General features: G+C 37.2%; 1 protein-coding gene across 12 annotated transcripts in view; it reads left to right on the forward strand.

The window, feature by feature from the left end:
• The window catches only part of EYA4 (EYA transcriptional coactivator and phosphatase 4), a 141,365-nt gene that overhangs the window by 106,001 nt on the left and 21,514 nt on the right, over positions 1 to 13,850 (forward strand). For 10 of the 12 annotated variants that reach the window (XM_041470014.1, XM_041470012.1, XM_041470009.1 and 7 more), the window contains 7 exons: positions 2,057 to 2,123; positions 4,056 to 4,198; positions 4,340 to 4,483; positions 5,338 to 5,417; positions 5,814 to 5,994; positions 11,568 to 11,704; positions 13,046 to 13,129. In XM_041470014.1, coding sequence (XP_041325948.1) covers positions 2,057 to 2,123; positions 4,056 to 4,198; positions 4,340 to 4,483; positions 5,338 to 5,417; positions 5,814 to 5,994; positions 11,568 to 11,704; positions 13,046 to 13,129 — 836 coding nt within the window. The remainder of the gene's footprint in view (positions 1 to 2,056; positions 2,124 to 4,055; positions 4,199 to 4,339; positions 4,484 to 5,337; positions 5,418 to 5,813; positions 5,995 to 11,567; positions 11,705 to 13,045; positions 13,130 to 13,850) is intronic. The other 2 variants (XM_041470020.1, XM_041470015.1) reach the window with 2 other exon arrangements.

The raw sequence follows: 13,850 nt of genomic DNA on the forward strand, positions 1-13,850 counted from the left end.
AATGAAAAGAATGGATTTTTTAGTCTTGCCTCTTTCTCTTCCTTACAACTGGAACATCAGGGAAAACGGGATAAAAACAAAGAAATTTTAAACCAGACACATTCCAAAAGTATTTTATTTTATTTTATTTTATTTTATTTTATTTTATTTTATTTTATTTTATTTTATTGTCTGAATTTTAAAAAGAAGGTATATGCAGAAAGAATAAAAAGACAGGCAGGACAGTTTTTGCTGAAAAGTATTAGGTTTTGATAGCTCTAGTGATTTAAATTAATAGTAATTAATTTTTTCTAGTTTACATAAGGTGGAGTGGCATGGTAAATGTGCTTTAACCAAAGTGATTAATTGATTGAGCTCTCATCCAGCAAATGATCAGACAAAAAAAGCAATATGGCTAAAATAATCCGATAAGCCAATAATGGATCACAAAAGTTCCTTGCCCTGAGAACCACCAAGGTCACTGTGCTGCTATTGCTTGTCTTTAGAAAGGTCACAGAGCTACAACAGGGAAGATTAATTACTCATCAACCCTTAAATAACCAAGAGCATTCTTTGGAGTTCTGTGAACCAGTTACATTGATAGAAACAGCTATAGGTTTGTCAGACTCTGGAGTAGCTGCCTGCACATGTAGCAGATTGCTCTAAACCACGGAAAGGCATTCTCAAAAAAACCCTCAAAACCAATATCCCCACAAAATGAAATTTAGCAGATTTCCATTACAGGCAAACTCTCAATATCTTTTCAAACAGCAGCTCTTTTATGAAATCTAATGGCACATGTTTTAAAAGTTATTATCCAATTCTTTACTTTCAAGTCATACTTAACTGCACATTTTAAAAAGAAGTTAATTGTTTTTCTTCTACTGTATTTTCCTTTTAAGTTCTACACATTCTAAATGCATTTAAACTATCTTTAAAAATATGAAGTTCTCTGTGTGTTCAAAGCAGTAGATCTGAGAGACATTAATTAGGGCTGGATGTAGAAATGTATCATATTTCATAAAATAGTTAGGAACCTAAACCTATTTGTCACTTATAAAATTCTGAATGTTCATTTCTACTACCATTAGGAATAACTCAGGAAGAGGGTACACTTTGAAGTACAACTATGATTGATTAGACTAAAGAAATTCCAGTGCTTCATTGTGTACTACTTTAATCTTTTGAAAAGTGAATGAACAGCAGATGGCCTAATAAAGACACTCTGTATGTTTGCCCAGTATGGATTTGCTCTGAAGGGATTGGTTCAACACTTTAGAGTACATATATTTGGAATACATCTGTCTTAGTCAAGACAGATGGCTAAAGGAAAGGGAAACTTCCAAACACTTGGAATTAATCCAGTGTGAGCACTGCTTCTGGATGAAATTTTAATGGGTTATGGCTATTGTTTTGTTAGCTTTCTTGGAGAATGCAGCTGTGAATAGTATAGATACACACAATTTGGATGGCTACTGAACAGGACTGTTTATGCATACTTTAAAATAAAAATACTGTTGTTAAGGGTTATCTTCTAATTGGCCTGTTTATAAAGAATGGTAGTTGCTTTCTACTGCTCAATGCAGTATCTTCCATCACCTAAGCTAACTAAAATTAGTCACAACCATATAAAACATGCTTTTCCTAAATTGAACTTCTTTTTAATGTGAGACTATAAAGGTATGTGTATGTTACTTCAATCCCCTGAAATATGTTAGATCACAAGATTCTTTTTAACTACCCCTTTTAATACAACTTGCAAATTTGAAAGATCAACAGTGTGTGGATCACAGGTGATGTATGAAATACATGCCTCTGCAATATACTCAGAAATGTGTTAGTCAAGTTGAGAAAGTGTGAACATACCCATGCTATCTAAAGAGTTCTGCACACCAGAGAAAGATTTGGAAATTTTTAATTTTTTTTAAATGTTTTGGTACGGGTGACATCTGCTTCCTTGAAAAGCTGTCCATTTCAATAGGCTTCTCTGTTAATGTTGCTGCTTTAGTTCACCCTGTGTGGCTGTGTGGGTCTCATGGTGTTTCTAACTGCTGTACTCTTGTTTTCTGTTTTGCAGTAATAACAAGTAGTGGCTACAGTCCCAGATCAGCGCACCAGTACTCTCCACAGATATATCCCTCCAAGTTAGTGTCTGCACCTCTTCTAGTCTTTCATAGACCTTGGCTGTGGGCAGTTTTGTGGTTTGTTGCAAACAAGTGTTCAGCAGGAGAAACAGAGGAAAAGGAAAATTCTTAAGCCACGGTACTGGCTCCGGTACTGGCTCCCTCTCCAACTTTTTTTTCCTCGTGTGTCTACAGAGTAAGATCCTGCTTCATGCAGTATTGCTGCACAAGAAACACCCTTGAATATCAGCACACAACAGAAGTAAAATAATCAGACTATTGCATTCTCAGACATCAGCATATTAACAGCATGTGTGGGGAATATATGCAGATATATTTTGGAGAAGTCAGTTTATATATAGAAATCACAATTGCATGCACAAGTTGCATACTGGGGGGTAACCCTGTCCCTGACCCGTCCAAGGCCAGCATTGCCAAACGCTTCCAAACATTCCACAATCATGAACCACCCTTTCCTTGTTCCTCTCCGATATCATAAGATTTAAAAATCAAATAAATCGGATTAGCTTTTAATCTTATTATTTTTAAGCCAACGGATGTTGTTAGAAATAGAAAATTTCTTCATGCCTTTTTTTTTTTTGCTGGGCGGAAACTGACTCTTGGGCAATCACACAAATCCAGGAGTGGGAACATTAGGAAGAAACACCAAAGATGTTGTATGGAACTGCTGCAGTTGGCAGCATACTAGTTTGCTTGTCCTGTGATCATGTTGTGCACAAGGGTTCTTGATTCCAGTATGCCATCTGTTTGTTTCCATTTATTTGATACAGCTATCACTGTGACTTTGGTACAGAGAAAACATTGAATCTAAAGATTCAAGAGCTAATTAAGCTTTTTCAAGTTTTTTTTTAATAAATTTGCAATCTTATGATGGTCGCCAAAATTTATTAATACAGAGTGTAGGTGCCTGAAGTAAGAGCCATCATTCCAATTTGAACAGGTTTTGGCAAATTATATTAGGTACTTTTGGCCAAATACATTACAAGGTTTAATAGAATTTTCAATCTACTGTTACAATTTTTTGGCGTCTAAATCAATGAGTAATCCTTTTCTGATAGTAAATGCTGCCAACTGTACTGAATTAATTAGAAAGAAAAAAAAAATTAAAAATTGGAATCTGAAATTTAGTCCTGGCTTTTAATGGCCAGGTTTCAGTTAGCGTAATTCTGCAGAGTGTGTTTATTCAACTCTTGGTCCATAAAGTCTTATTTGACTTACAAAACAATCCAAGAAAAATGTTTCTCTGTATATTTTTGCAACTCTGGAGGGCAAAAAAATTTAAACTTGATTTTATTCAATCTCTCTATAAAACCTCAGTGTTCATAAATAAAAGACCATTTTTATTTCCATTCTATTTTCCTAGCCCATATTTTCCGAACATTTAAAGCCCATCTGGTTACCAAAGTATTGGTGTCAGTATTTTTTATGCTGCTCTCCGTGGGTAGGATCCATCTGCCACTGAAGCTAGAGGCTACATGTCTGTTGAAGCAGAACCTACACAGATGACATAATGTACTAGCTTCAACATTCACCTCTGTGTTTCCTCCATTCTTCTAGTCCAAGTTTCCCTCCACTGGATTAAAAAAGTGTGAGGGCTTTTCTAATTGAAATGTTCTGATCTCGGCTGAAAGACGTTAAATCCATATAAAGATATGAAGCAGTGGCACAGCCCACCCAAAAGTGGACACATTAGCTTAAGAATTAAATTGCAGTGATGGGACAGCATAAAATATTCACTGTGCCTTGGGGAATGTGGGACAGAGTGTCTTTCAGCTTATTCCAGTGGGGGATGGAATAAATCCCAGAAGAGGAGCAGTTGGCAGAATAATGAACTGCCTTTGGACATCTTTAAACCTTTTTCTTTACTTTATTGCTTGAATCAACATACAAAGTATTTGTTGCCACAGTAATGCTATTTTTCCTGATATTTAGGCCCTATCCGCACATTCTTTCTACACCAGCAGCTCAAACAATGTCTGCCTATGCCGGACAAACGCAGTATTCGGGAATGCAGCAGCCAGCAGTCTATACAGCCTACTCACAGACAGGACAGCCCTACAGCTTGCCCACTTACGGTATTTGACCACTTCTTACTTCACTTTACCTACAACTAAAAGCAATGCCGACTGGAATGTCACTTTTGCTTTCTCTTTTTTGTTTTCCCAACTGTAACAAAATATTTTAAAGAATCAGTTGAAAATTAATTTCTTATACAGATTTGGGTGTAATGTTGCCAGGCATCAAGACGGAAAGTGGGCTCTCGCAGACCCAATCTCCTCTGCAGAGCGGGTGCCTCAGTTACAGCCCAGGGTTTTCCACCCCACAGCCAGGCCAAACACCCTACTCCTACCAGATGCCAGGTGAGTAGCCACCTCTACAATTTAAAGCTATTTCTTCCCAGTGCTATTCATTTTAATAATCTGTTACTTCAGATCTGGGCATGGAATGCAGTCCCTACTTGAGCCTTCTTTTGGATTTTTAGTGCAGTGAAAGCCACTAATTTTTTTTCGTGGCAGGACTGGAAGCACTTGTTGTATTTACTAATATATACAAGTTTCTTTTCCTTGTTTTTTATGTTCCTGAGTGTGACATAATTTGATACTTGTTCCTCCTTGGATTAACATACTTTTTTAGAATTTCTCCTTAATTATTATTTATTCTTTCATTTACTATTCAGTTAATAATTCATTGATTACCCAGTGATCATCGATAACCTATTTTATTTGGATAATTTTTAAGCCTCTTATACAATGGTCAGTCTTTTGCATATTACAAACTGCAGTGTGAATAGTCTGATTTATGCTTAAAACAAGGACATGCCTCATTACAGATTTATTAAAAACACCCGGATATAGTATTTTGAAAAGGTTTTTGTTTCGCAAACATAATACTAAAGTATTAGAAATTAAGGCAATAGAGAAAAACAGTGTTTGAGGAGAGGTGAAAATGCAATAAACTGAAAAATGCTTTCTAAACTGGTGAGATGACTTACTGCTGATATCTTTCTTGCACGGTGTGGAGAGGAATGTATGCGTGGAAGTAGTATTTCATTTCTTCTAAAGTTTCATTACAACATTTTATACTTCTAATGGAAAATAAAAGTGGGGTTTTTTTTGTCCTGATTCATCTACATCTTCACATGGAATATTCTAATTAGAATTTTATTTTGATTGACTAACAAGTTCTCACAGTTAATTGTATTTCTTAATTTTAGGTTCTAGTTTCACACCATCGTCCACTATTTATTCAAACAATTCTGTTTCAAATTCTACAAACTTCAGTAGTTCACAACAGGTATGAATATTACCATTTTTATTTTACCAGTTACAAAACGACTTATATAACTCCAGAGACAGCAATGTATTTTAATTTAGATCTGTTATGTTGAATGAGACTCACTGTGGTTTAATGCTATTTTCTGTGGAAAATTATCAAAATCTTACTGGAAGCCTAGTTACACATTTTAGCACTTAAATATTTCCAGCTTCCCAGTAGTCTTTTAGTAAATATCTTTAAATTTAAAGGTACTAAATATTCTTAAATTAAAAAAAAAAAAAACAAACTAAACTAAACCTTCAAAACAATAGCAAAAGTCATATGACTGTACAGTTAGAAATATTTAATGGGAAAAAATTCACTTATTACTAGTTACTCACTTAATTGAGTGCTCTGATGCATCTGCTGTTTCAGGATTATTCGTCATACACAGCTTTTGGCCAAAATCAGTATGCACAGTATTACTCAGCATCAACATATGGTGCATATATGACCTCAAACAACACAGCTGATGGCACTTCATCATCATCAACCTACCAATTACAGGACTCTCTCCCTGGCTTGACCAGTCAACCAGGTACAGATCTACATTCAGGTGAAAACAATTTTTGTATTTTCTTCACTGTTTGTATAAAGAAAAGGTTTCCATATTCAGCTTGCATGGATGTTGATATCTTACACTCATGCCTTTCAAAAAACTTTGTCATATAAATCACCCAAAATAAGTTATTTTACTGTTTAGTTAGGAAACTTGTCCAGTTTGTTTGCTAATTAAAGAAATTTTTTTGCAGACTGAGATGGTTGTCTGTATCACTGGCAGTGGGACAGTGCTGTTCCCAGCCTACACATTCTGAAGTATTGCTGTGAAGAATTTTAAACAAGATACTGTTTTTCATTTAATTAAACCTCAGCCACGCTGGCAAGAGCACATGGGCTTTATTCAAATGTGTGCAAGCCATGCTTGCTAATTCACTAATTTAAGTAATCAAGAATAGAGGAATTAGTTATTAGCACCATAAAAAATATTGTACTGAAGTAGTTGAATTTGCAAGAAGGGCATTATCAGGAGACATGCGGAGGCTCCCTTTGCCTGCCCAGCCCTGCCCTCTTGTGCACAGCCACCACAGCACAGTAGCTGCTACTTGCATTCCTTGGACATCCCTGGAGGGTAGTGGCAGTTTTTAATTTTTCTTCAGCACTCTTAGAGCAGTCTCTTTCAAGGACACCGGCTTCACTCAGCCAGTGTGGGCAGTGTCTGCCATTTCTAAAAAGACTAACAAACTGGCTTTTGGATTAGGCTCTGAATAGGGGAGGAATTTTTGCTTTAGTCACAAGATCACCTTATTGCATAGATCTTCCTAAAAACTGCATCAACTTATTGAAAAATACATTAGAAAGTCTAATGTATTTTTGTAATAAATTTGCACAAAGGAAAGGTAACACTGTGTAGAAAAGTGTAAGCAACGACTCACACATAATATATACTGCTTAAATTTGCTAGAAGTACTGAAATTTTAACTAAATTAGTTGAAATTTTTCCTACCCAGATGTTTTCCTCAGGCTGATTTTTAAAATGTAACAGTGCATGTGTTTGTGGGTGTATGTTTGTGGTGGGGTATGGTTGGATATGGATATGGATATGGATATGGATGTGGTATGGAAGAGTGATGGGGACATACATATTCCGTTGATTTATAATGAAAATTGCAATGTTATTCAGCAGTCTCAGAATGCAAATCTAGGAAGAACCTAAAGGTAATGTGAAATCAAGTGAAATTTCAACAGGTGGAGGATATCTATAGCAGACACAAATCAATGTAAAGAATTTTTAAAAGAGTATGCAGTGTACTCACAAGTTGCATGTTTTGATAACTGTGTATGTCCTGTGTACTTTCACTTGCTGCTTTGTTATTCCTTCATATTCTTATTTGAGAAAATCAGTTTCCCATGTTGTTTCTCCCCTAGGTGTCTGTTTCCTAGAATGCTGTGTAAATGTATCATGTATTTTTACAAGTACCATTAGTATTGAATAGAGTTGGCAAAAAAAAGAGAAATCTTAAATAGTTTGAACATGTTGAAAAAGTATTCACAGGCTTCACATCTGTGAAACAGTACAGGTTTTTCTTGGTTGTGAATTGTTTAAGCATATGAGCTTATTCTCTTGTTAAATAGGTTGTGCATTTGAGTTTAACAAATCCGCCCCCGTCTGCTCCTTATTTCTGTGAAGGGTTGCAGTGATCATGCAGCCCTCTGCTGAGAGTGAAACACCCACTTTCTGGATGCATGACATGCCTGTGCCCTTCTGTGTCACAGTAAAAATAAATTTCCATTGGTGAGGGGCAGTGTCTTGGAGATTATTTCAGATATCATAGATCATACTGCAGTTCTTTAGCACTCACTGTGTTCACTTGCTGTCAGACAAGTCCTTAAGACTTACTCCAACAAAAGCCTGAGACTAAACACAGCAAGGCACTTAATTCTTCTGGCAACTCCACTAGCTGTTAATTCAAATATCTAATCAAAGCCTCTAGTACTATCTGCACATAGAGAATTTCTCATTTGCATAATAAATCCCCATCAGATCAGGAGTTAATACCAGCTACAATTTTATTTGTTGACTGTGTAAAGAAAATGAGATGAAAATTGAAATAGACTTTACTCCTCTTTCTGCTATTCATGACAAGCAATAACATACTACAAGTCAGAGGAAAAAGAAAAAAACAGGCCTGTAACTTTGAAGCTGTCTTCTGGCTGCTCTGTCTGGTAAGGATATGTAACAAAAGTCAATCCATAAGGAAAGTATGAAGGGGCTCAGAATTTCATCCATTCCACATTTGTGTAACGCTCAGCTCCTTAAACCAGGGACTTCTCTTCCGAGCTTGCATTGAGCCTGCCTTAAATTAAGATTTTTCAAAATGCATTCATTAGCACAGAGTATTTGTGAGATAAATAGGTGTCTCCTAGAGCACTTCGTCTCAAACAGGGATAGTCAGATGGATGGGAGGTGAGGTCTCAGGAGATAAGTACACTTGATTATATTTGATGAATACATGAGTACATTTAATCTGGGGCAAATAAAACTCTAGCAGAGAATATAGGCCTGGATAAAAGCTTCTTGTGAAGGCACCTTGCTATCCTATGTCCAGGGTTAGGGGAGGCAAATCACCATAAAATATTAGCTCCTGTTCCATTAATTAAGCTTTGCTGGGATGCAGCAAAGCTTAATTTGGTACCCACAAATACCAAAGTACTTGAAGTAATCTTTTGCAGGTGACTTTGCACCATTTGCCTTCTCTGGGAGATGGCATTAGGTTTATATTCAGACTGCACAAACTCTTTTTTTTCCTTCTTAAGTCACAGAACTGTATTTTAACAAGGAGGAGGGGATATTCACATCATCCAACTAGAGGTGGGAAACAGTGTCCTGGATATGAAAGACCGCCTCCATTTGCAGTGTGGTGCTGTAATTCCTTTTGTAGCTTGGTGCTGTAATTCCCTGTGCTCTAACTGGAGCTGCTGCAAGGTCTCCACAGCATGAAAAGCTTCATATTGGACAAATGTATGAATATGTATAAGAACATCTATGATAAAGAGGTCATTCCATATTCTGGTTTTAACGTTTTCCTCCTGTTTTCTTGGATCACTGGCACTGGTCACAGTCCCAGTGGGAAGAGGCTATGAGGTATATTTATTAGGCATGTCTTAAATATTGAAAAAGCTAAAAAATTTCAAACATTGTAATAAAAATTTCTTTCTATTATGAGCTGCAGTAGGAGCTCTTCATGATGGTAATGTTTTCAATACTCTTTGGTACTAGAATTTCTCACATTCTTTTATGTTGCAGGGTTGAATTTTTAATAAGTTTTCATTTTGTCAGCATTGACCTCATTTCTAAAGCAAACAGAGGATAAGAAAAGTGGTCTTTCTCCTTTAAACTGCTGTAGGTAAAAAGCAAATCAAGTAATTAAGCCTACAGTTGTTTAAAAAAAAAACAAGCACCACTGACTTCTGCAGTTCTAAAATAGATGCATACCTTGCATTCAAGTAAGAGACAGCTGCTCATTCTGATTTAGAGATTAGTGTAATGAAATAAAGTTGGCTTTAAATATCTAGATTTTACAAGGAACAGCGATTAGTTACAGTACTGATTAACAGATAATTATGCAATCATATACAGCATTGACCCAAGCAGAAGCCTAGAGCAACTGGTAATGGCTAATGCTAAATGAAAATCAGATTTATTTACTTCAGTTGTTAGGTAATTTCAGAGAAGATTTAGAACAGGGGTTTTTTTGTATTTTATTTTTGGTAGATTAGAATAAACACACTTATTGAGAACAGATGTTTTAATACATTACTGTGGAAATGAGTCTTGATTTTGTTGTAATGTGTTGAAGTGTTATAAATAAGACCTTTGTGGTAAGAATGTAAACATTCATCTTCACTTTCATAGCTTTTGCTTTTTCTTTCTGGAGGTTTGGTTTCTTACAATTTTTCTGCTCCACCAGAAAAATTTAGGAAACTATTTTTGCATTGAGCTCTTGCACATCGGAACTTATTTTAAAGCCATTGTAGGTTTTCACTGCATAGGGATTCTGATTTGGATGCCTCTTGTACATTTGTAATTACCCAAGTACATTTTGCTGTTCTTATGGGGAAAGAGCGAAGATAACGTGATCCTTATTGATTGCTCCACTGCCTGCTGTGACCTTGCTGACATCAACACCATGCCGGGAATAGAAATGAGTAGTCAACAAGAACTGTCTACTCTCCCCATTCTTTAGGGATTTCTGCCTGTGTGTCTTGTCCTTTCTCTGCACATCTCTATGAAAAGTCATTTAGCCTATTTTACTACATGCTCAGCCCCCTTAACTGTTGTTAAGACAGTTAGACCCTCACCTGGACTAACTCCAGTTTTGATAATATCTCTCTTCTACCTGGGGACCCAAAACTGCACATTTTTCCAGATGTGGTCTTCCAAGTTCAGAAGAGAGAAGAGAAATCAGTCTCCTTCATCTGCTAGACACCCTCTGATGCTCCTTAGTAAAAATTAAAAAAGAAAAATCAGATTCCAAGTCAAAATCAGATGCATCGTAGATGATTTTTGGCAAATGTTTGTACTAAGTGTTAATGTATTCTGCATATTTGCCATCATGAGCACTTTTAACAAATGTTACCAGTGGCCCAGGAATGCTCAATTACAGACAGCTCAAGGACTCTCTTGAATCAAAATCTGTAGCTGTCAAATCAAAGCCGTACCCTTTCCTCCTTTACTGGAGAAAAATCAAATCATTATTAATAGGATAAATGAAGAAGGAGGGTTTATTTGTCATTTAACACTCAGGAACCTAGCCAAACTGCATTTATTGATCGAAGTTTTGAAAGCTGAAGATGCTAAGCTTCATTAAATGGATAAGTCAGGGATGGGCTTGAGTGTGGTTAAGACCAGCTATGCCATACCAGGTCAAAAACCCTTCCAGTACATCTCTGTGACAGCCCACAATGTCTCATACTTTGGGAAAGACAATCAGAGCACAGCAAGTATAACTTCATCCTCTTTCAGGTACTAACTGGAATATTGCTTTTAATATTATGGCTTTCCTCTGACAATTTATGGGCTGATGTATGGTGAAGAAAAAAAGTGAACTTGACTAAAGAGCAGGTGACACGGGAGGAGGACATGAAACTGGAAGCTGCATGGCTGTTCTGGATCATGGATTAGTGCCAAAGTGTGTTCTGGTAAAAGTAAAGCAGGACTTGGAAATAAGTCTAGCTGAACTGAAAACATGGGAAATTAACTACTTTAATTAAAAAGCACTTCATGTTTGAGAAACCATTAGTATGACTTCTAAAATACCCCTGTCTTGGATATATTGATATTTTTTCTGGGCTCGTGTGTATTTGTGTATATGCACATGTATATGTGTCATTTTAATTTTTGTCTTATTCTGCTAAGGTTTATACTCTAAAGCTATTGGTAAAGCCAAAAGTGTGTGTGTGGCATCTGCTGATCCCATCTACATAAGACAAGCCCCATTATCATTCTTTTTATACTACATTTTTACATGTCTCTTGTCATTGGCATACAGACATGTTGAACTTTGAGGGAAAAAAGTTGATTATTTAAAAATCCAGCACTAATTTTGGCATGAATGGTTGCCTCTACAGGGGAGTTTGACACAGTGCAGAGCCCCTCCACGCCAATCAAAGATCTTGATGAGAGAACATGTAGGAGTTCTGGGTCAAAGTCTCGGGGTAGAGGGCGGAAGAATAATCCATCACCCCCTCCGGACAGTGACTTGGAGGTATGTCTGTGGTAATTGATGAACGGTAATGTGGAGGTTTCTTCTGATGAAGTGTAAATTCTGAATACTGCAGCTGTGAAAATAGCTTAAAGCATTTTAGAAGACATTACGGACTCAGTCTTACTAACTGAATGTAACAGAGAGCAGTAGCTGTTTTAATCTGTGGTGAAACTTTACTGTTCTGCATTGCGTGTCTGTCAGTTTCTTGTGCAAGAGAACCACAAGCCTGTACTCAAAAGTGCCACATTTTCTTTTAGTTTTTGAAATAAGAAATCTCAAATGTATCTTTCAGCTTAATTACATGTATTTATGGATTCAGTGTAAATATGCAGGATCACCTGGCCATAGCCTTTTAAATATTTAGGCACCGGTTTGTGCTTGTGTTTGTAAATTATATCAGCAGATCTCAGTGAGGAGCTTACCTCAGTGAAGTTATGGCTGTGCCTTGCAATGGCAGGAGCAGCAGGAGGAAGCAGAGTGCCTGTGTGTGTGTGACACTCCAGCTGTGGCACCGGGGACGTGCTGTGCTGCCTGCCGGTGCTGTGTGTCCCCTGCTGCCACCAGAGCAGCACGGCGTGCCAGCAGCCCTGGCCTGCCCCACTGCCCTGCCTTCACTGACCAGCCCTGGATACAAAACAAAATTGTTATTGGGACTTGGCTGACCACACAGCCTGGGATAGCAGGACCAGGATCTGAGTGTAAATGCCATTGCATTTGTACAGAAACTTACTTTTTTTTTTTTTCTTTTGCTCTTCAAATGATTTAATTTTTCCTGTGAAAAAAACTAACTTCTTAACATTTCAGGGTTTCTTTTGGTTGGTTGGGTTTTTTTTTAATTTATTATTTTTACCAGTGAGAATCAAAACAAGTGAAATTGAATGAATGAAACTGAGTTAAAATAATCGGGTTTATCTACAGTATTATTTAAATTCTATGTGGCAGTGGCATATAGCACTTTTACCCAAGACTTTGGTTATACATTAGAAATAAAAAGAATATTGAATCAGTAAGACTTGCAGAGAAGTATCTTAAAGTACTGTTTATCCTTAACAATTATGTTTGATCCCCAATCACATTTCTGAAATCTGTATTACAGAGCTTTTGTGGAAAGCTTTCTTAGAGAACAAATAAGAAATAGCTGAAGAGTTAAAAAGTTACTGCCTTTTGACTTTTTACCATGCATGATACACTGTTATTGCTGATTTTCATAGAAAACCTGCTCAGTTAATAAGTACTTGGTTAAATTTTTAGAGTCAGTTGAATTTTAGTCTTCCTGGGTGGTGTGGTGGTGGGACTGTGATGTTATTTGTACAGTCATACTTTCCTCTGTTCTGCTTTCAGCGTGTATTTGTTTGGGATTTGGATGAAACAATCATAGTTTTTCATTCGCTGCTTACAGGATCCTATGCACAGAAGTATGGCAAGGTATGTGAGCTGTGAATTTTGTGTCACTTCTGCAGCTATCTGGCCTGACTATGTACATGTTTTTCACCTCTGTGTTCTTTATGGCTCTTGTGGGTGAAGTTAGAGGTGAATTGTAGAGTGAATCCCATTCTCAGAGGGTTACTATGAAGAAGTCTAGGAGAGGAATGAGACACAGACCCTAAATACAGTACATGAGGCAGGGCTGAAGCAGATGCTGCAAATAAGAGGAGAATTTTTAGAGGAACAAGGATGAGGTTCTTGACATGCATTGGAAGAGGCACTGCAGGGAGATAATAGATGAAGTGTACAAATGGAAAAAACGGACAGAATCTGGAACAGTAGAGGAAGAAAGAATAAACTGGGCTGTTGGGTGAATTTACCAGGAAATTTATGAATAGGATGAGTAGGGGTCTGACTTATTTCAATGCCAGCTGCAGATGTTGTTCTTTGACTCCCCACCTTTTTCAGGGAATTTTTGGTTCCCTTGGCTAGTTCTGCGGTGAGTAATGTTGGGGAGTAAAACCCTCTCCCAAGTAGTTTTAAGCATCCTCTCCCCTCCAATGAGTCCAAAAGGAGTTCAGGTCACAGAGCAGTGAGTGTGAGAGCAGGAAGAAGAGTGAGGGAGGCAAAGAGAGGCAATGGCAGACTGCAGGAGCTCAGGAGCTGCTGCTGGGAGTCCAGGGAATGCCTGCTTGGACAAGGTGAGAAGGGTCTGGTGTGT

The sequence above is a fragment of the Pyrgilauda ruficollis genome, unplaced genomic scaffold (genome assembly GCF_017590135.1).
Source record: "Pyrgilauda ruficollis isolate IOZ18807 unplaced genomic scaffold, ASM1759013v1 scaffold24, whole genome shotgun sequence".
NCBI classification, from domain to species: domain Eukaryota; kingdom Metazoa; phylum Chordata; class Aves; order Passeriformes; family Passeridae; genus Pyrgilauda; species Pyrgilauda ruficollis.